The sequence below is a fragment of the Podarcis filfolensis genome, assembly GCF_964270895.1.
Source record: "Podarcis filfolensis genome assembly, chromosome: 10".
Classification (NCBI taxonomy): domain Eukaryota; kingdom Metazoa; phylum Chordata; class Lepidosauria; order Squamata; family Lacertidae; genus Podarcis; species Podarcis filfolensis.
Window position 1 is genome coordinate 17,358,852 of NC_139612.1, and position 21,436 is coordinate 17,380,287.

The 21,436-nt window shown below is 41.6% G+C and overlaps 1 protein-coding gene across 5 annotated transcripts in view; it reads left to right on the forward strand.

The window, feature by feature from the left end:
• Positions 1 to 21,436, forward strand: part of GRM8 (glutamate metabotropic receptor 8) — a 556,355-nt gene that overhangs the window by 480,109 nt on the left and 54,810 nt on the right. For 4 of the 5 annotated variants that reach the window (XM_083574456.1, XM_083574454.1, XM_083574455.1 and 1 more), the window contains exon 9: positions 17,475 to 18,410. The exons of the other annotated variant lie outside the window; for it this stretch is intronic. In XM_083574456.1, coding sequence (XP_083430582.1) covers positions 17,475 to 18,410 — 936 coding nt within the window. The remainder of the gene's footprint in view (positions 1 to 17,474; positions 18,411 to 21,436) is intronic. 5 annotated transcript variants of the gene reach the window in all.

Consider the following 21,436-nt stretch of genomic DNA (forward strand, 5'->3'; position numbering starts at 1 on the left):
TTCTGTGAAATGGGAATGGTTTGGATACCTTGTATATTTTTTCCTGATGCTGAGGAATGCACCCAAACAGAAACAGTATGTGTGTGTGTGAACACAGCTCACTTCCCAAGAATAAGGTTGTAAAGGGTGGTTGTCTCTCTAATTTCATGTTATTCCATGTTCCCCGTGGCAGCCATTTTGTGTTACACCATGCCCGCTCCATGGCAACTGTTTTTACCCCGTGCTCTGACACGCTCTCAAAATTTGAAATGTGTTCACTAGTCCCAAAAGGTTGGCAATTCCTTCTCTACTAAATCATTGGTAATATTTATTGGAGCTCATCGATCCAAGGAAAGCTACTGTAAAGATTCTGCCAGTATTATTGCAACTGTCACGTACAAACATGGATTCCGGTTTCACACAAGCATTCAGTGTTTTAACAGGAGCCTTTTCATATTAAATTGAAGATTCCATTGTCTTTGCTGAAATACGGCGTGAGAATTCCACTGAAGATGCTAGTTCATTATTTTTTAAATGAAAATTAAACTGTACTTCAACTCAGGTGCCAAAATTGGCCTTTGGTTAAATTACCTTTAGTTGATCTGAATGTTACTTTCGGTAGCTGGAGCTCTCCTAGTAAATTAAAAATCATTAAATGGGGAGTGGGCAGGGGAATCAATCTAGAATAAGATTTTTCAGTAGGCTATAAAGCATATATAACAGGAAGAACTGCACATAATTCTTAGTTCATTAGCCTAAAGCACAATTCTCCCAATGTTAAGCACATTTATCCTGTTGATTTCATTGCAGGGTTAAGCGCAACTCTTTGTAATTAAAATAATTACGATTTCGCCTGGTTTTTGCACAGTGTGCCAACATGCATAGGACCTTCAGTGTGAAAGATCTCTACACACAAATAGTTTGAGGCAGGGACATTGTGGTGCTGAATGTACATGAATGTAGCCCATTTGATTTCACCTGACAACACAGAAGTGAACCTGTGAAACATTCCCATCGAAAGGTAGTGTGTTCAATGTGAAGTCAGGTGATTTGAAATCTTATGCTTGGCTGTTAAACCTGTACAATCCTACACTGATGTTGCTTTTGTCCTATCCAGCCACAGGTATAGCCTGAGAGACAACTGATCTATGACAGGAGTAATGAAAGGATTATTTGAAACCTTCTCAGGAACCCATTATCACTGTGCATTTAAAATTAATGATGCATGAATTCTCGACGCACAGACACAAGCACTTCACACCCAAACAACACAGAGCTAGTTATATGTTCGCTCTTTTATGCACTGTAATAACACCCCATCCTAAATAAACTGTTATTCGTTTTACATTTAATATGATTTCCACCCCTTTTGATTTGCTTTTTTATTTTTTTAAAAAAATCCCATCAAGAGGTCAATATACATATAGCTTGGGGAAATTACTTAAAAAGAATTATTCAGTTGGGCTGGAAATGGAAGAGAAGTTACAACCCATCCACACTTTCTAAGCCTAGGCTATGCAAGGGGAAATCACTGCTGTGAGTTTTCTCTTATCGGTGCCAGATTGCCAAATAGTCAGAGTAGGAACCAGCCTTTTAGCCCCCCCCCCCAACAATGGATAAAAATAATATTGATTTGATTTTGAAAGAAAATAACAATCAAGTGTTCTTAGTTCAATACGAGGGGGCCCCCGAGATTTCAACTTCATTGGGGCCTCCGCAAGATTTTATTTGGCACTGAATCCTATGGCAGTGTTTTGTATTTACCCATGTAAATAATGTCTCATGCCAAAATTAAACATACTATGCCTTAAATCCCCACACTAGCTTACTGTGAGCGTCTCATAGTGCTAAGCTCCCCACAGCTTATTGTTAAACAGAACACAGCATTGTTCTGGTATTAAATTACATTCAATGCAAGATGCAGAGACATTGTCCATGCACTTCATTCACACACACACACACACACACACACACACACACACAATGATTTAATTCTCTGTTTTACAATTTAGAATATTCATTTAAACAACCTTAAAATATCAATGACTTCCCTTCTTCTCTTTCCATGGTTCATTTTGCATATCATAAATCCCTGCATGTTTTACATAAACTAAACCATTCAGCTTTCCAGTATTATATCCATCAAAACCTGTTTACACTGTTGAATTTATCTTAATGCTGCCAGCATTTTCAAGTGTACACAATCCCCCCCCCATATATTCAACAAACATTTCCAGTCTTCTTGAAATATGTGTTTTTCTTGTCCTCTTATTCTATATGTTAGGTAGGCAAGCTGCACATATTCCATCAGCTTAAGTTGCCATTCTTCTTTAGCTGGGACCTTGCTTGTTTTCTAATTTGGGGCTAACAAAACATGGGCTGCAGTAGGAGCATACATAAATAACCTTTTTTGACACCTGTGAATTTTCATCTGGCTTTATTTGGGGGGGGCGAGTACTTTTAAACATTTTTTCAATTCATTATGGAGTATTTCCCAATACTCATTTCCCCTTTTACAAGTCCACCACATATGAAAGAACATTCCCTCAACTTCATTGCATCTCCAGCACTTATCTGCTTCAGTCTTATACATCTTAGCAAGTCCATACACTTCTAAGAAAATCCCCAGGGTCAGGAAATTGGGGAAAGTCTTTATTACTATGGACAGTGGGTGAAGTAGCTGCAGCCAGCTGCTGCCAAGTATTCTTTGCAATGCCAAAATACTGCATTTACTGAAAACTTGAAGTGTCCTTGACATTTGAACTTTATGCCCAGATGGTGTTCACATTCACCAGTACTTTTATCAGGACAAGGTTAGTTTGGTCATTAAAATTTGTCAGCACTTGTGTGCAAATTTCTTCCATTAAACCCATACTTGTGTGCAGTTTTGAGCAATTTACACATTTCTGAAAGCAATTTCCCCTAATATAATGATCGTTTGTATGTTATTTCTGCTCGGGGAATGCTCTCGCCAGAGAGACTCACCTGGTGCCACCCTTACATATCTTTAGGCCAGCCTTTCTTAACCCTGGATCCCCAAACATGGTTGCACTACAACTCCCATCATCCCTAATGAGAAGGGGCAGCAGTCAGGGATGATGGGAGCTGTAGTTCAAAAACATCTGGAGAGGTTGAGAATGGCTGCTTTAGACATCAGGTGAAAACATTCCCCTTTCATCAGACCTTTGGTTTTTAATAATCTATGACCTTTTTTGCATTGGTGGGATGTTTTTATTTTATTTTTAATGCTGGTTTTAATATACGGTGGTACCTCGGGTTAAGTATTTAATTTGTTCTGGAGGTCTGTTCTTAACCTGAAACTGTTCTTAACCTGAAGCACCACTTTAGCTAATGAGGCCTCCTGCTGCCACCGCGGCACCGGAGCACGATTTCTGTTCTCATCCTGAAGCAAAGTTCTTAACCTGAAGCACTATTTCTGGGTTAGTGGAGTCTGTAACCTGAAGCGTATATAACCTGAGGTACCACTGTATGTATGTGTTCATTTTTTGTTTTAAAAGGTTGGAAGTGACTCTGAACTTCCATGGCAAAAAGCAACTAATAATTTTAATCATAATCATATCCTTTTTATGCACCCTTCCCCAATAAGTGAATTTTTGTAAGCATAGTTTGGTTGGAAAGCTGCATCACAAAATTCAGAGAAGTGCGAATTTTGCAGGCGGTGTTTTGATTTTTCATATTGTTTTCAAAAGTGTGAATTACATAGGTTCACTTTTGAATGTAACCTGAACTGAATTTCACCCTCATCCCTAGTCCCAGGTAAACTAAACTGAAAGCCAGCAGAACAAATGGACACATGTTTGATGTCTGACATTATGGTCAATGACTCAGAACATCCCTCTCTCTACTTTTAAAAGTCAAACATGGAAATCCATTAGCTATATCAATTTATAAAAACGGGTGAGTAGATACAATGGGTTATATTTTTACCTACTGCACCTACCCTCACATTTTGAGAAGCACCATGACATTCTTTGGTCTGTTTACAAGTGACTGATTGGGAACTAATTACTATGCAAAAAAAAAAAGTAAATAAATTGGCAGGTAGATTTAAAAAATAAATAAAAGTGGGGAGTAGATTCACTTTTATTACAGACATAATACCAGTTTATCACTCATGGGCTGGTATTCTGAAATGCTTCTAACTTACAGTTGCACTCAGGAAAAAAGAAAATTGGACCTGAATAAGATTTGCATTTTCAAATTAGAACCCTTCTATGTCTTCTTGCTTTGCTTTGTATCACATGTCACCATGTTTTGGGTGGTGGTTGTTTTTTTACCTGTTTTTATTATCACGTCAGTTAATTAGAATTTGTCTTCTTATATGTCATGCTCAGTGATCCAGCCATTATATTTTTTCTGGAGCTCCTTCCTGGCCTCATAGACATGATTCGGTCCAATATCCAGAACAAGCCAGGGACATTTAGCTAGATTCCAACATAGGCTTTTCAAAGTCTGGTTGCACCATCCAGGCACTATCTCCTGCTTTCCTCTGTCCTACACCTCATGGTGCCCCCTGAAGGAGGCTGCATCACCCAGCTTCATGGCAGGGCTCATCCTGTAAGCATTAGTCTCCTTGCTGGAGGATAAGTTTATCCCATTCTATTTATAACCCCAACCTGATTGCCTTATTTCATCGATCCGCACACTAGAGAGAGGCCATCTAATGCTCATTTTACAATTGAACTGAGGCAGAGAAATAGAGTCTAGATTGGGGTATTATATGCAATACCCTGGCTATGTCCAATCTCACATGTATCATAACATTGCATCTTTGTCTTTAAATGATGCCACTCAGCCTTAGAACTTGACCATCTATGATGGGAGGCAGGGATTAAATTGAGCAGCAAATACACTTCCAGGCTTTGGAAGATGGTCATTCTTGCTCTGGATAAAAGAAAATAGAGAGAGATGTGACCTGCAGCTAAATGTTGCAGTGTGGTGTATTCACCCCACTCCTGACAATATGTTCCTGCAGAGAACAGCCACCAAGAACAGGCAACTTCCCATCAGTCTGGTCTATGGAACACCCTCTAACAGTGCCTCAGTCTTAGCTGGATTGAGCTTCAGTATTTTAGCTCTCATCCAGTCCATTACCAAGGCAATGGTCCAGCACATCCTATGCCATACCTGCAAATATAAAGGAGAAGCAGAGCTGTGTGTCATCAGCTTATTGCTGACAGCACACTCCAAAACTCTGGATGACCCCACTCAGCAGTTTTATGTCATTGTTAAAGAGCATGGGGGATAAAATTGAACCCTGAGGAACCTCACACTGAAGACTCCTGAGAGTCTACCTCTCAGCATGAAGTGATCTTACTACAACAAGGGACTGGTGTCAGTACCCCCTACTTTCTGATCACCCTGTTCCTGCCTAAGAAAACAAGGCCCAGAGTGTGACCTGTCACTGTGACGTTACCATATATGAGAGAGTGCTGGAGGGGAAATAGTTAAATAGGTTGCACAGACAGGACCCAGGGGGGTGGAGTCAGTGGGTCTATAAAGGAGTTCTGGGAGGAGTTCTGGGAGTTAGTTCGTTGGGAGTTGTGGGTGGGTGGGTGGTTGGTTTGAGTGGGTTGGCTGGTTGGGAAAGGCAGTTGGTAATAGAGAGACAGTTAGGGCAGTTGGTCCTTGAGTGTGGGGTGGTAGCAGAGAGAGAGGAACATAAGACTAAGAAAGTAAAGAGGAACACTGTTTGGAATGCTGTAATAGTTTTGTTTTAAGTCTGAAATAAAATACACTCTTCTTTATGAATTGAAAAGCTGACGGAGACTGAAGTGATTTTACCAGGGAGGACCTGGTTGGTGGCAGCGGATTCGTGGTGTATGGGTCAATAGTCCGTGAGATGACCGGGGGCTCCGTACGAACACCACAGTCACATGTGTTGGGAAGATGGCATCTTAGGACAGCCCCATGGTCATCATGGCAGCCATGAAGTCCTGAGCTACCATATACCTATATACCTCTTACCAGCTCTGACCTACCTACCCCCCATACTATAGCTTTCCTTGGCCAAAACCTCAGCTCTTCTCATACAATCGTATCTCCCTTAATTAAAAGGAACAAAAAACCCCTCAAATTAAAAATACACACAAGCTAAATAGCAATTTGGGCAAGGCCATCCCCAGAGAAGATGATGTCGTGCAGTTGGTCCTTGTCCTCCCCTCCCCACAAAGCTGCTCTCACAAAAGAAATGGTGTTCTTTGGGGTCATTCCCTTTGGTGCCACCCCTGCCCCCAACAGTCCAAGTCTGGAGAGCGAAGCATCAGTTCTGCAGCTCAGAATCCTGGCACAAACATCAGACAAATAGAGGAAATACCAATTTTTTCTTCTTCAAAAAAGACACATCTGTAAAGAAATTAGAAAAGTTATTGGCTTGCCTCAGTTCTGGTTGGCTTCTTCTCCTGTACTCATTATATTGATTTACTGAGTGATCCATCTGTCTCATTCTTCTGACTGATATTTTGATTCCATTGATGCATTATTTCCCCCCCCCCCTGTATGAAATGGGCCTCAAGAATCGCTTTGGAAAGTCTAAGCATGCCATAGGGTAGGAAGTTAGAGTGCACATATTTAGACTGGCCAGAAGGCATACTTTGGCTTCCTGAATAGTCCATCTCCAATTTTGAGTGTTTAGAGAAAGCAGTTTCCCCTGCCTCTCCAAAACTACGAGGATGAAGAACCTCTCCTTTTAATCTGCTGGTGTGTTTTCATCACACTGGGCAGGTGAAAATTGAGGTCTCTGGAACCTCTGTTGAAGTCCCCCGAGAAGGACCCTGATTAGAAAAACAACATGCCATGAAGAAAACAAATAGAAAAGGGTAATGCAGGGTAATGTAGTGTTGTTTTGTTTTTTTAAAAAAAGAATGTTTGTTTATTTCTTTTCATTTAAAAGAATGCGCCCAGCCTGGACTCTAAGTGCATTAATGGCAATTAAAATGTACAACTGCTAAGCAATTAATTGAGCCAAATGGAAATTAATTCCTAGGTGCCATGCAAAACCCAAGTACTTAATCTCTACCTGAAAGCTAATAGGCAGCTGGTGTAGATTATGGTTCAGTAGCCTGATGTGCTCCCTCTTCCAAATTCATCCCTCGCAGTGCTCAGCTACAGTTTAATAGCATAGCGCGGGATCACAGTCCTGCGCACTGCTGCTGTTTGGGAGGCAAAGAGCTTTGCAACCACATATTTATTCATCTCTGGCTCTACTTCTCAATTTCTCCTTCCGTTCTGCGCTTGCTGTTATCTCCAACTGTTGCCCTAGATCAAACCCCTTTCTTATTGTGAGCACAAGATAAACAGTAAAGCTTTACTTAATCCCAGAGACAGCCGGTCCTAGAGTCTAAGGAAGTGGAGAGGATAAGGATGTTTTTAATCAGTGCTGGCAAGACAGAATCTCACCAGTGTGCATTTACCTCCCAAATACAAAATGTGCATGCTTTACATGGGGTGCAAAAAGCACAGGCATGTCTTAATTTGGTGCGCTTCCCCCAAAAGACTCATAAGAGAGCGAGGGCTTCATATTTTTGCAGTTGTCATTGGCAAGTATTTTGAAACATCAGAATTGGCTTTGTATAATACCAGGGCAACCAGGCTAAATTTAAGCAGGTTTGTATCTGGTGTTTAGTGCTTGGCACCTGAACACCCTTTAGAGGGAATTGGAAAATCCGTCTGTTTCTGGTGTGTTCCACTTCTCTTTGTTTTTACCCTTAATTCCATTTCGTTTCTGGTATTCATCTGCAATTAAAAACAAAACAAAACACACCCTTCCAAAGTATTTGAATTTGTACTTGATTTCAAAATACACATTGAAATGACTATTTGCATACATTTGAAACTGCCAATAACTGTGTTGCAACATTCAAAGAAGTGTGAAATCCACTTGACAGCTTAATTCCAAGAGTTGCAGATAAAGTTGTTTCATGTAAGGATTCCCAAAGATCAAATTCCTGAAACATCCCAACCTGCTGAATGCCACATGCTGAAGAAAGGTTGAGATATAAATGCATGGGAATAAATAAAATACTGCTATAATCTAATATGCACATATTTTAAGCGCTGTATCCAATTGCTCAGTAAAGGTATAGAGACCCCTAACCATTAGGTCCAGTCGTGGCCGACTCTGGGGTTGCGGAGCTCATCCCACTTTATTGGCCGAGGGAGCCGGCATACAGCTTCCGGGTCATGTGGTCCGCTTCTGGCGAACCAGAGCAGTGCACGAAAACGCCATTTACCTTCCTGCAGGAGTGGTATCTATTTATCTACTTGAACTTTGATGTGCTTTCGAACTGCTAGGTTGGCAGGAGCAGGGACTGAGCAATGGGAGCTCACCCCGTCATGGGGATGAACCACCGACCTTCTGATCGGCAAGTCCTAGGCTCTGCGGTTTAACCCACAGCGCCACCCGGGTCCTAACTGCTCAGTAGACCCCACTAAATTTATGTAACTAACTAGTAAGTAGTCATGTCCATTAATGTCAACAGGTCTGCCTTGAGTATGACTAACACTGGATATATTATTAATGTTAATATTATTTGTTCAATTTATATACCACCATAAGATGATTGGATGGTGCCTTGTACACCTCTTTCTGGCAAGTCCGCTTGCCTTGTTTGGTGGGCAACATTGCAGCCAGGCCCCAGGCTACCGAACCGAGGGTGTGAGACTGGCGCGCTCCCTGCCATTGGCTCCCCGCATCATTGGTGCTGGGCGGGCCCTTGCTTAAGGGGCGGGCCTCGCCAGCCAACCAGTGCCAGCAAGGACATGTCCACAGGGAATTTAAACTCCAGCATGGCAGGGAGACCATCCTCTTGCACCCTTCACCGGATTTCCCACTCATCTCACCCTCTTTTTCTGTTTTGATGCATTATGACCTTGCTATGGACTAATAGTAGGAAGCCATATTGTTGGGACCGGACTGGAATCTTTCCCACTCGGCAAATTAGCTATGCCATTTGGTTTTCACCTACCTCGTAGCAAGCATCACAACTTTGTGAGGTTAGGCATTGGGTAAGCCTTTGTTTAATGGACGCAGGTGGCACTGTGGTCTAAACCACAGAGCCTAGGGCTTGCCGATCAGAAGGTCAGCGGTTCGAATCCCCGCGACGGGGTGAGCTCCCGTTGCTCAGTCCCTGCCCCTGCCAACCTAGCAGTTGGAAAGCACATCAAAGTGCAAGTAGATAAATAGGTACCACTCTGGTGGGAAGGAAAACGGTGTTTCTGTGCGCTGCTCTGGTATTCCAGAAGCGGCTTAGTCATGCTGGCCACATGACCCGGAGGCTGTAGGCCGGCTCCCTCGGCCAATAAAGCGAGATGAGTGCCGTAACCCCAGAGTCGTCCGCGACTGGATCTAATATTCAGGAGTGCCTTTACTTTAAGCCTTTGTTTGGATGGTAGGGAATTGTAGCCACCTCCTGCCCCTCCACCATTAAGGGTATCCTGTTGAAAGGATCCGGGGGTGTGGATTTGGTCTAATGCCCAGACATGGTCTAGGGCCATGTAACGACCCCAATGGGAACCGCTCGGGGTGCCCCTATTTGATGTAAGTCTTAAAGGTAAAGGTAAAGGGACCCCTGACCATTAGGTCCAGTCGCGGACGACTCTGGGGTTGTGGTGCTCATCTCGCTTTATTGGCTGAGGGAGCCGGCGTACAGCTTCTGGGTCATGTGACCAGCATGACTAAGCTGCTTCTGGCAAACCAGAGCAGCACACAGAAACGCTGTTTACCTTCCCGCCGGAGGGGTACCTATTTATCTACTTGCACTTCGTGCTTTCGAACTGCTAGGTTGGCAGGAGCTGGGATCAAGCAATGGGAGCTCACCCCATTATGGGGAGTCAAACCACCGACCTTTTGATCTGCAAGCCCTAGGCTCAGTTGTTTAACCCACAGCTCCACCCACATCCCGATGCAAGTCTTAGGGGCCCCCTATTGGTGGTTTACCCTTAGCTGGACTCCCAGCAGACAGGCAGGAGTTGAGATATAGTCTGGCTTCACCCATCACCTAAGCCAAACCACTCACATTTGTAACCAATAAAGTTGTGGCCTATTTGAACCCATAAACCAAAATCTACTTGTTCATGTGTTTTATTTATCCACTAGGGAACTGCAGGTCATGGGGCCTTGGCACACAATTCCTGCAGCCAAGCTTGTGCAAAAAATATTGCTCTGCTTTCCTTTGGACCACATCAGTGAGTCTGAGAGGGGGGTCTTGTTGTCTGAGCAGCCCAGGATCTACACACACACTACCTCAGTTTGCATTCTGGTGCTGCTAAGACAGTAGCTTGCCTTCACCGCAGAGGCACATCTCAAGACAGATACATGCCAACAGCTGTGATTCCTCATGTAATATTTTTGTAATTAAGTAAACATTTTCATTTTGCATGCTGCCTTGAGCCTGGTTTAATTATGGAAAGGTAGCATACAAATAAGTGACGATGATGATGATGAATTTTTCTTTTGCTCATATCAAAAGGCCATACAGGAAGCAGAACACTTGAAGTATTGTCTCTTTGCCTCTACTCAAAACAAAACAAAACACACAACCAACAAGCAACCCCAATGTCAAACCAATTGAGAGGCTACAGATTAGTGTGGTGAAGTATATTCTACATGGGCATCAATGGAGCATATTTCTCTTCCGCTTGATGGATCTGTTGAAAAATAGATGAATTCACCAAGAGACACCTAACTAAAACAAAACACTCTGTTATGCATTCCCTCTGGTAACATGTAGCATAGGTGATGAATGGATATGCTAAGTGAATCCACACATAATTTTCATTCTGCACTGAAATCTCGGCAGTGTCATTGCCAAACTGTATTGCTTTTTCTTAAAAAACAAACAAACAAAAACATAACTGAGAAGTTTTTCCCCTGCAAAGTTTGGCTTTTGAATGTCTTCTTTTTGTTTAAGGTTACAACAAAGTTCTTTATCTTAATTGTTTTAGATGCAAATCATTGGTACTATGTCAGTTTTGCTTCATATACATAGGTAATGATGATGTCCAGTTTATTTATAGATAGAAACAGATATATAATTTCCTCCAGAGGGGGAAAAAGCTACTTCCATTTCTTATTTAATTATACTTTAAGATGATATATTACCTAATATTAAGTCTCAAGTAAAGTTACATCCCAAATAGAAGTAATGAGGGAAAACAGGTGAAAAAATAACCATGGAAGATTATGGATTATGCTCCAAGAGTTTAGCAATGGCAACTTGGAATATGAAGAAACTGCACTGTCATTTTTTTTAAAAAAAAGTTCAAAACATAAGATTAGAAGAAGAAAGTAAAAAATAAAGAACACATTTTTTTCAGATGTTTATTATGTTTTTCTAGTGGACTGGAGAATTGTAGAACAATTATTAGTCATGATTATTTACAACAATTTCATGTGAAATCTTGATCAAAGCTTTTTGTAGTAATAATTGACTCCCAGTTTGATATATACTTTTGGTCTCCAGCTTGGTAATCATCTACGACATGACCTCATCTTTTGCTCATCCAGGAGATATTAGAACACTCCTTGAGCATCTTTTTCCCAAATTCCAAATATAGACATTTTCTATATTGTTGGTTTTTGTGGGAAGGCTCTGCATAACAGCATCATTTACATTTATATTTGATTTACCAATGGAGCGTTATTTAGTCCACGTGTAGATCCAAAAATAATACCATGGGGTGTTATATTCAGACAGATGAACTATTGGAAATTCCAGCACATCACAACCATTTTTCAGCCAGCAGGCATACATTAGGTGGAGGGACTGAGGCCATTCTTAGGAACCTTGGCAAATGCAGTAATGAAACTGACTGTCAATCCAGGTTTTTGACAGCTTTTATTTCTGGGTCTGTTTGCATTCTGATAGATTGGTTGCCCTTGACTTGTTTCCTTGACTTGTTTCCTATCTACAGTTTTAAATATTTGTAATTTTAGCATGCACCTACAGGCTGCCTGAGATGTTAAAGCTGAAACCAATTATCTTTTTCTTTTTTAAAAAAAGATTCATAATGGGTTACATTTGCTTTAGCATAGGCGATTCACACCTAATTTCTGAAATCATCTGTGTGCTTGGGCAGGGTGCAATGCACATCAAACCTCACAATAAATATTTACTTCAGATGCATGCAGTCCATGATTGCCTTATTTTGGGAATGGACCTTATTCCAGAATAGAGCAGACACATTCTCTGCTGAAGAGATCTTGAAGCAGGCCATATAAAACTTTTGGCTAATAGCAGCAATAATAACACCAGACATGTACCTCTTGGTCAGAACCTGCAGCATGGTCTAGAGGCCAGGACTTCTGGAGTTAAGCAAGTTCAGCTATTATCTGCAGACCATCCAAATGTCCTTATTTTCCAGTGACAGTCCCAAATTTACAGAAGCCCTGCTTTCTGACTTGATCCCAGAATGTCCCGCTTTTCCTTAGGATGTCCCTGTTTTCATTGGAGACATGTTGGAGGGTATGGAGTTATGTGACCCCTGAGCCAAGGAGATACATAACAATACAACCTGTAGAAGACATCTGAAGGCAGCCCTGTATAAGGAAGTTTTTAAATATTTTATTATTATTTTTTATACGTTGGAAGCCTCCCAGAGTGAATGGGCAGGGTATAAATATGATGATGGTGATTATGATGATGATGGAATAGGACATCCTTATTTTCTTTGGAGGAATGTTGGAGGGCATGTTATCTGTGTCTGAATGACAGACTGCCTAGTAAACCAGGAGTCCAGAGGGTTGTGTGCCCACCAAACTAGCAAATTATGTAGTGGAGGATGCTGGCCTGTTATCAGTGCCAGAGTAAGATCCAGATTCCAGTCCGGTCAGCTTCTGCATGTGAAACGTGAGCAATGCTGCTATCTGGCACTTTGTCTTTGGTAGCAAGTTGTCTTGGGCCAGTATTCCCTGCCTGGAACCCTGTGTTGCCTGCATGAATTCTGTGGAAGGAATGACAGGATACAGATGTAGTAAATAGGTGCTTCCACATATGTAGCCCATTTCATCAACCACCCAAAGGAAGTGAAAACAGTCTTGGTACTTCAGATGTTCATCATAGCAGAATCTTACCCAAAAAGATTTTTTAATGCGAATGCATCTAATGTTTATTGGATGGATTTCCCCCCTAAATTGATTCTGAATTCTGAATTCATTGTTATTCACGTTTCGGGCCAGTCTTGCCAGACTCTAGGGTTGTGCGCTCATCTCACTCTATAGGCCGGGAGCCAGCGCTGTCCGCAGACACTTAGCGTAACAAGCTGCATCTGGCGAGCCAGCGCAGCACACGGAACGCTGTTTACCTTCCCGCTGGTAAGCGGTCCCTATTTATCTACTTGCACCCGGGGGTGCTTTCGAACTGCTAGGTTGGCAGGCGCTGGGACCGAACGACGGGAGCGCACCCCACCGCGGGGATTCGAACCGCCAACCTTGCGATCAGCAAGTCCTAGGCGCTGAGGTTTTACCCACAGCGCCACCCGCGTCCCCATTATTATTATTATTTACAACTAACTGGCTAGCTTATATGTAGGGTTATTGTTTGCGCACTGGATGCTGTCAACCACGCTGCTAATCAATTTAATGGTTGTACAAGAGCCCGGAAGGTGAATGTGCTTATTAACCTCTATGCACAACATGCTGAGCCCATGCCCCTCATCTTAATTCAGCTTTCGCAACATGAATGATTAGTGTTGTCATTAAAGATCAAATGGTACACTCAGTTCAGAAGGCCTGTCCTGGTCCACTCATTCTTCTCATTAAGTGGCATGGGTGCCTATGTTTTTAATGTTTAGCTTATGACATGTCAGGGATATGAATTAGAGCAAATTATGAATCATAGCTAATACTTAGGTGGTGATTATGCCTTTTCAAACTGCGAGAAAACCACATGCCAGCAAACTTGCCCTCATTTCACTTCTAAAAACAAAGAAATATAGAGGTGTTCCTTTATCGTTCAGTTTTGGTCACCGAAGCGATCATAATTAAAGATAACAAAAAAAGGGAGAAAGGTATCATTTAGAGGGAAAAGTGTGGAGCTTGTTTGCATGCAAGCCTGTGCAAAACCTTGGATTATCCAAATAAACTCCTGAAATAAATTAAATTGCAGGGTTCGGCACAATCCAGCCAAAGTTATTTACACTCAAATACTTATTCAGTGGGACCCAGGTTAGTTCTCATTTCCATCTAGGAGCTGCACACTTCTTTTTGCTCTCGGAAGAAAGCTGGCGTTTCTGCCAACGTGACTTCAAGATGGATGGGAATGCCCTTCTACACAGTGGGAGACTCCCCATGTTTGCTGGAGCTAAAAATGGAACCCCCTCACCATCATCAACCGTAGTCAATGGCAGTTTCATTCATTGGCACTTCTTCTACCTGTAGTTTTTTTCCTATGAACAAATCTGTAAATTGATGCTTCCAAGTTTTGCAGTTATTCATGAGGGTTTAGTATAGAGGAAGTCCGAGAAGGAGGAAATGCTTCTAGCTTAAATGGTAGCTCTTCTTTTCAAGGTTCTTTGCTTTTCTAATTTAAGGGTTACATTTCAATTGCCTGATGATCATTTCGTCTTATAGCATCTTGTGTGCAGTTGAAAGGAAGCACCATTAAGTTCAATGGCGCTAACTTCCAGGTAACTGTTCATAGGATTGCAGTTGCAAAAGGTTGAATTGCAACACGCCAAACCACTACAGCATCCTTTTGTCAGCTCACTATTCTGTGACTGCCAGCTGATAAATTCGGCCTCAGGTTATGAATTGTTTCTCCGTGGTATGTGTGTAGGACCTCCTGCACTTCAAAATTTACCAGTACACCACTGGACAATGCAAAAACAAGGAAGAAAAAAACCCACAAGTCCTTGCATCCCTCTATCTCCTCTCCTTCTCACTTGTGTACAAAAACTGTTCAACCTTATCTGCTCAGTTCTCAAATGTAAAAAAGAAACCCCGAGCCAGCCTTTTCAACAAACCCATTACATAAAAAATGGTAAAATCCTTTTATGCTTTGGTTGAAAGTTGGCAAAAGAAAGCATGCAAGTCCTATGAGCCTCTGACTTCATAAAGTCACACAAATTGAATGTGAGCATGAAAAATTACTGTTCACACAGCCTTTACCAAATACAGTCATTGGTATTAAATATCTCCTATTTTTATTCACGCATTTTTGATGTTCCAAACACCACATTTTAGTCTTTAATCTTTCTGTGACATAACAGCCTAAGGCTGTTGAAACCCTTTATTTCCAGAAATTAGAAGCAATCTTGTTCACCCAGAATGTTTCCCAGCGCTTGTACCAGTAGGGTGTCATAATATGAATTATGCGTTACATAGTTTATTTGTCAGAGGCACTGGAATGAAAACTATTATATGAATCATTACTACTGACCTTCTCGAGATGGGGATTTATTGCCTCTGCTGCCCCCGGAATCTGTAACCTGTGGGACATTTCAAAGTGTATTTAACAACTGCAAACATTCTGAGAGGCATCCTTTACTTTAAGTGCAATGACAATAGTTGGATGAAATTCTGTGAAATACTGCCTAGTAGAAGATTAAAGGAATACCACAGCCCTCTCATTCAACCCAACAATAGAATTGCCCAGGATCCAGTGTTTCTTACTTCCCTTTAGAATAACCATTTTCAAATGGTCTACGATTTGTTCGCAATTAGCTGTCTGAGATGGTACTAGGGCACATTACAAAGGATTCTGGAATAGGTTATAGGGCAGGGATGGGGAACTTGCAACCCTCCAGATGTTTTGTTTTATTTATAATGTCTTAAATTTATAAGCTTCCCTTCCTCCCAAAAGAGCCCAGGTGGAAAACAGGTGTAAAACAACAACAAAAATAAAATAAAGACATTTCTAAACATTTTTAAACAAATCTAACCCAACTCACATCCCCATGTAAAACTATCACATACTCTCACAGCTAACCATCTCAAGGCTCCCAGAGACTGTATCTTTCAGGCAGGATTTTTTAAAAAATAATTTGTCCAGAAAGGTAAGAATGAGAGAAAGAGTCAAAGGAGGACATTCCACAAATGGGGATCTGTCACTACAATGGCCCTGTCTCAGGTTAGCACCAGCAGCAGTGTCAGGAGCTCGGCCCTACATTTGAGTAGGACCCTGGCAGAGACACATGCCCGACTGGCATGTTCTCTCCCTCCTGGTCAATCGTTCGGGAGCTTCAAAAGCTTTCTTCAGCCCAAACATCACAGCGACCGATGCCAACCGACACCGGCACACTTAGGGATCTGCAGAGTTTGCGCATCATGCATAACAGACCTCAGCAACTCAGCAATTTTGGCTAATCTACTTTATTTACATATAAAAACACATGGAGCACTGCAACATGGCTCCCTCTCTCTCTTGCATCAGGCAGCAAAGAGAAAAAGAACAAAGGACAATAGTCCCACTTCACCGAGCACAGTAACACAAAACATCCTGTCTCCATCACTTCCCACTCTGTGGAGTCAAAACATATGCCGTCATGTGATAGACAACAATCCCATGACTGTAATCATGGAGCAGGAATTCTAAGAAGCAGAACCATCAATTGAACCTCCCCTCCAGTCATAGGGCCCAATATGGACACCAGCAGCCATCATCCCTTATCATTGGCCATTCTGGCTAGGGCTGATGAAAACTAGAACACGTTTTATCCTACCCTTGCAGCAGATGTGCACTTATATTGTATATATTCTAAATGTTATTGTTAAGCTGGCATGGGAAGGATTTTCCTTGAAAGGGCAGCATAAAGGTACTTTTAAATGAACAGATGAACTCTTTACAAGCCTAAAAAGGCTGATACACTGGATAGCAAGGGATAATGCTATAGGTAGTGAAACAGGAAGGACTGCAACAGGGGTTGCAGTACTGGGATGGACAGAGCCTGATACAAAGTTGAAAAGCGCTGCTACTTCTCTCTTTTTTAAAAAAGCTCTCTTGCTTCATGGTTTTACTTCTAAAATCAAGATAGGCCCATTAATTCCATAATAGTTTTTGCTCTTTGCAGGTCAATGCACCAAGATTTTTATTCTCTCCTTATACTGTAATGCAAAAATTAGTTTAATGCAAAAATTAGTTCCATACCCACCTGCCATTATTTCCTAATTAAATGTTTGAGAACTCTATTTGCACGTGATTGGCTCATAAATTCCTTTTTATAGGGTGTCTTGCTTCAAAACTAGCCTGGAGTCGATAAATCGTTCTACAAATGTCAATTTGGTCAGCAGTAAAGAGGTAAATAGAAACTAATGGCACTCATCAAGCCCGTGGCACAAATGATTTATTGGGCACAATCATTTAGCAGTTTCATAAAGTCAATATGAGAGAAAAACGGGTTTCTTATCAAGGTAAACTGCATTTGTACTGCCAGCACAAAGGTGATTTATGACAAACCTGTGACCAGGATTAGGATATTATGAATGGGAGAAAATGAAAGGCTCATTAATTTCCCCCCTTTAATATATATAACCACAGGTAGAAGACATGCAGTGGGATAACAGAGAGAGAACTCATCCCACATCGGTCTGTAGTTTGCCCTGCAAGCCGGGAGAAAGGAAGAAAATGGTCAAGGGAGTGCCTTGCTGTTGGCATTGTGAACGATGCGAAGGTTACCATTACCAAGTGGACGAGGTCACCTGCGAAATGTGTGCATTCGATAAGAGGCCAAATGCGAACCGCACCGACTGCCAGCCGATCCCCATCATCAAACTGGAATGGCATTCCCCATGGGCTATTGTGCCCGTCTTCATAGCAATCTTCGGGATCATCGCAACCACCTTTGTCATCGTGACGTTTGTTCGCCACAACGATACGCCAATCGTCCGGGCCTCGGGTCGCGAACTCAGCTATGTTCTCTTGACTGGGATTTTCCTCTGTTACTCCATCACTTTTTTAATGATTGCGAGTCCAGACACTGCCATCTGCTCTTTGCGGCGGATCTTCCTCGGGCTGGGCATGTGCTTCAGTTACGCAGCTTTGCTCACCAAAACAAACCGAATCCACCGAATATTTGAGCAAGGGAAAAAATCGGTCACCGCTCCAAAGTTCATCAGCCCAGCTTCCCAGCTGGTGATCACCTTCAGCCTCATCTCCATGCAACTTCTTGGAGTCTTCATCTGGTTTGGTGTCGATCCTCCACATATCATCGTGGACTATGGAGAGCAGAGGACTCTGGATCCTGAAAATGCTCGTGGGGTTCTCAAATGTGACATCTCTGATCTATCTCTCATTTGTTCCCTTGGATACAGTATTCTGTTAATGGTAACATGCACTGTTTATGCCATCAAAACAAGAGGCGTTCCAGAGACTTTCAATGAAGCGAAACCAATTGGATTTACTATGTACACCACCTGTATCATTTGGTTAGCTTTTATTCCAATCTTTTTTGGAACTGCACAGTCAGCAGAAAAGGTGAGTGGCAGTGACCTGTCTTTATTCATCTTCTTGTTGTTCAGTTGCATGTTTATGTCAACTCATAGATGTCGTGTGCTGACAATTGAAGCTACTTCAGCAGAGTAAACTCTGACTGGTATATTTTTAGAGAAGGAAAATGCTTTAAGAGCAACTTTGTGTAATTTGATCATTAAAAAGGTGTTGTTGTTGTTAATATCACCAAATTATCATCTTTCTTCTTTGCAGCACTTTGTTGAATGGAGCACCTAGGTATTTCTAAGTTTGGGGAAATAATTCATTAGAATTAAATAATCTACTTTTAAAAATGGATGATTAAAAGGTGGTTTTAAAAAGACTGGAAATTATCCACATTCTGAATATTTATATGAAGTTGTTGAAATAAGAGAGCTTGGGGCAGCATGTTCAGAACCTGGTCCTTTCTTGCAATAGTAGAAATAGAATTTTCTCCCCGATGCAGATACCCTAAAAAAACCACTTTCATGTATATTGCATAAAATATACTGTCTAAAAAATATAGTGTGTGTATGTGTGTATTATGTTGACCCACTTAAATTTGGCTTATGCAGATTTCTTAAAAATGGAATCATCAGAATTACAACCATCTATGTTTCTCCCAGCATATGGTACTCAGAGGCATAGCTTCTTTAAACATGAAGTCTCAATTTAGCGATGATGGCTGAAATCCACTAATAGGTCTATTCTGCATGAAATTACCAAGTCCTTAAAAAAAAACCACAGCTCTAAATCAGTGACACCTCTACTTCTTATGGTAATGAATTCAATTATGCATTGTGTGAAGATATTTTATTCTTGCTTGGTCTGAACCTAAATCCACTCCGCTTCACTGGATGACCCCAAGTCCCTACAGTTTGTGCGTGAGAGAATAATTTCTCTTTGTAACTGTTTGACTCAGATTGGCATGTCTTTTGTTCAGCAAGTTTATCAAGAGCATGCTCTAGGCTTTTCCTGATTCTTTCAGTTTTAGCAGTGAGCAATCAACAATGTTGTCTCATAGTACAGCTTAGGTTGATCTTGACAGAAACTTCACTTTTGAAAATGTATTCTCGGCACTGTTGGTTGTTTCTCAAATGGTGAGAAATTTGTTTCTCAAATGGTGTGTTTCAAACTCGGAAAGGGGGAGACAGGAAGAGTGTGATATCATAACAATGAATCAATGTTTCATGGTGGTTCTTTAAAGGTTTCAAACAATTTCCATTCACAAAAAGGAATGAAAATACTGGGAAGGAAATGAGAAGCATTTTGACAAAGATCATAGCCAGCAAAGAAAAAAATGGTGGTGTCAGAACGTTGAGCCTAGTTTGTAGGTTAGGTTCCCAGCTCTTGAGTGTGTTCAGCTTATGCAGGTGATCTGATGCAAATTCATAGGTTAGGTTCCCAGCACTTGATTGTATTTAGCTCAAGCAAAGTGATGTAACTTTGGAGGAGTGAATTTGTTGACTGTGTGTTAGCCAAGATTTCTGGTTTCAGTGCAAACTCTTAATAATCTGCTGGCAGGACTGAACAGCAGTCCTTAGTGTTCAATAGAAGCAGATGCAACTTCTTCCATAACTCTAGTAGACACGGATTCCATGTGGGAAATAATGTGCAACTCTGAGTAATTTTTGTTCACATTATTGGAGAGCATTTTTTACTGCCTCCCTTATGGCTATATTCCAGAAAAATCACACCACAATGCCATTTCACATGACTTATTGGGCCAGGGATGGCAATCCTCCATGTCTACAACTTCCACAGACACAGAAGCAGCTGACCAGTTGGCCTGGAGCCACTGTGGTAGCTTACCATCAAGTAGATTGCTGTTGCTTACTAGGAAGGAGTGGGTGAGGAAGTGGAGAGGTTAGCCCAGTGCAAACACAGTGGCAGGAGTGCTGGATTAGTTCTGCTGGTGCCTTTGCACCTCAACTCTTCCACTCTCCTTCCTGGAAATCGATAGCAATCCAACCACCGAGGTGCCAGCTCTTCCCCACCTGGCAAGCTGCTTCTGTGACTAAGAGCAAAATCCTGCAAAAGGTGTGAATCATTTGGAAAATGATCTTGCAGTAGTTAAAATAATATTTTGGTTAATATCTTTGGGCTGCAGAGGGGAGGCGAGAAAGGAGAAAACCAATTGCATGAGCAGGTGCCTGTTTGTGCTATGTTGGATTTCATTTTAGCGAAGTATTATGGCATAAAGCCCACTTCATCTGTATGATGTATAATCCTAAATTAGCACACGAACACACAGGCATAAGGTAGCGAATGTAAAAGTGGGGGTTATAATTTATAAAGAAGTTCAGTTCTATTCAGTCTATACATTTTGGCTGCTAATTACACATAATCTTGCCCCTCTACCAAGACTGTAAAAAAGAGTAGTGATATAGACAAGGTGACTCACCTCTTGCCAACTGCAGCAAATCTAGAGAAGTTATTTCACTGTAGAAGTGAAGCTGATGAGGGGTTGTTTGTTGCACCTTTTGCATGTAGTACTCAGAGTTAAGCTTCCTCTGTACATCCAACCATATTTAATTCTTTGCCAGACAGAAATTAAATGGAATATAAATTGACATGAGGAGGAGCTAGGATACTTGTCCACACTAGAGCAGAACAACAATAAATCAAATCTGACAGCAACCCTAGCCTGGCTCCAGCTATAACTGCCATTTCTTGTCTTGCTCAATTGACAACAAACATTTACAGATGTAATCGCGAGAGGCGGGGTTGAGCAGCGTTCTGTTATTGTCTCACTCTATTACTTTTCATCCAACGGAGGTATGTAAAATAGGCAACATGCTGAATGCTTCCATTCCAGATGCTAACAGAGACGTTAAGATAACCTGTGGGATCCTACCTGCATCTGATATCGGAGAAGGTGTCTAGTCAGTTAAATCAAAAGCAATACAACTCGACAGTCGATAAAGGATTATCCACACTAGCAGTTTTTCATGCCATCTACTGCTGATATTCCCATGTTTCTGCTTAAGGTCATTGATTGGTTTCTGAGGACCATTCTCAGCATTCCCCAA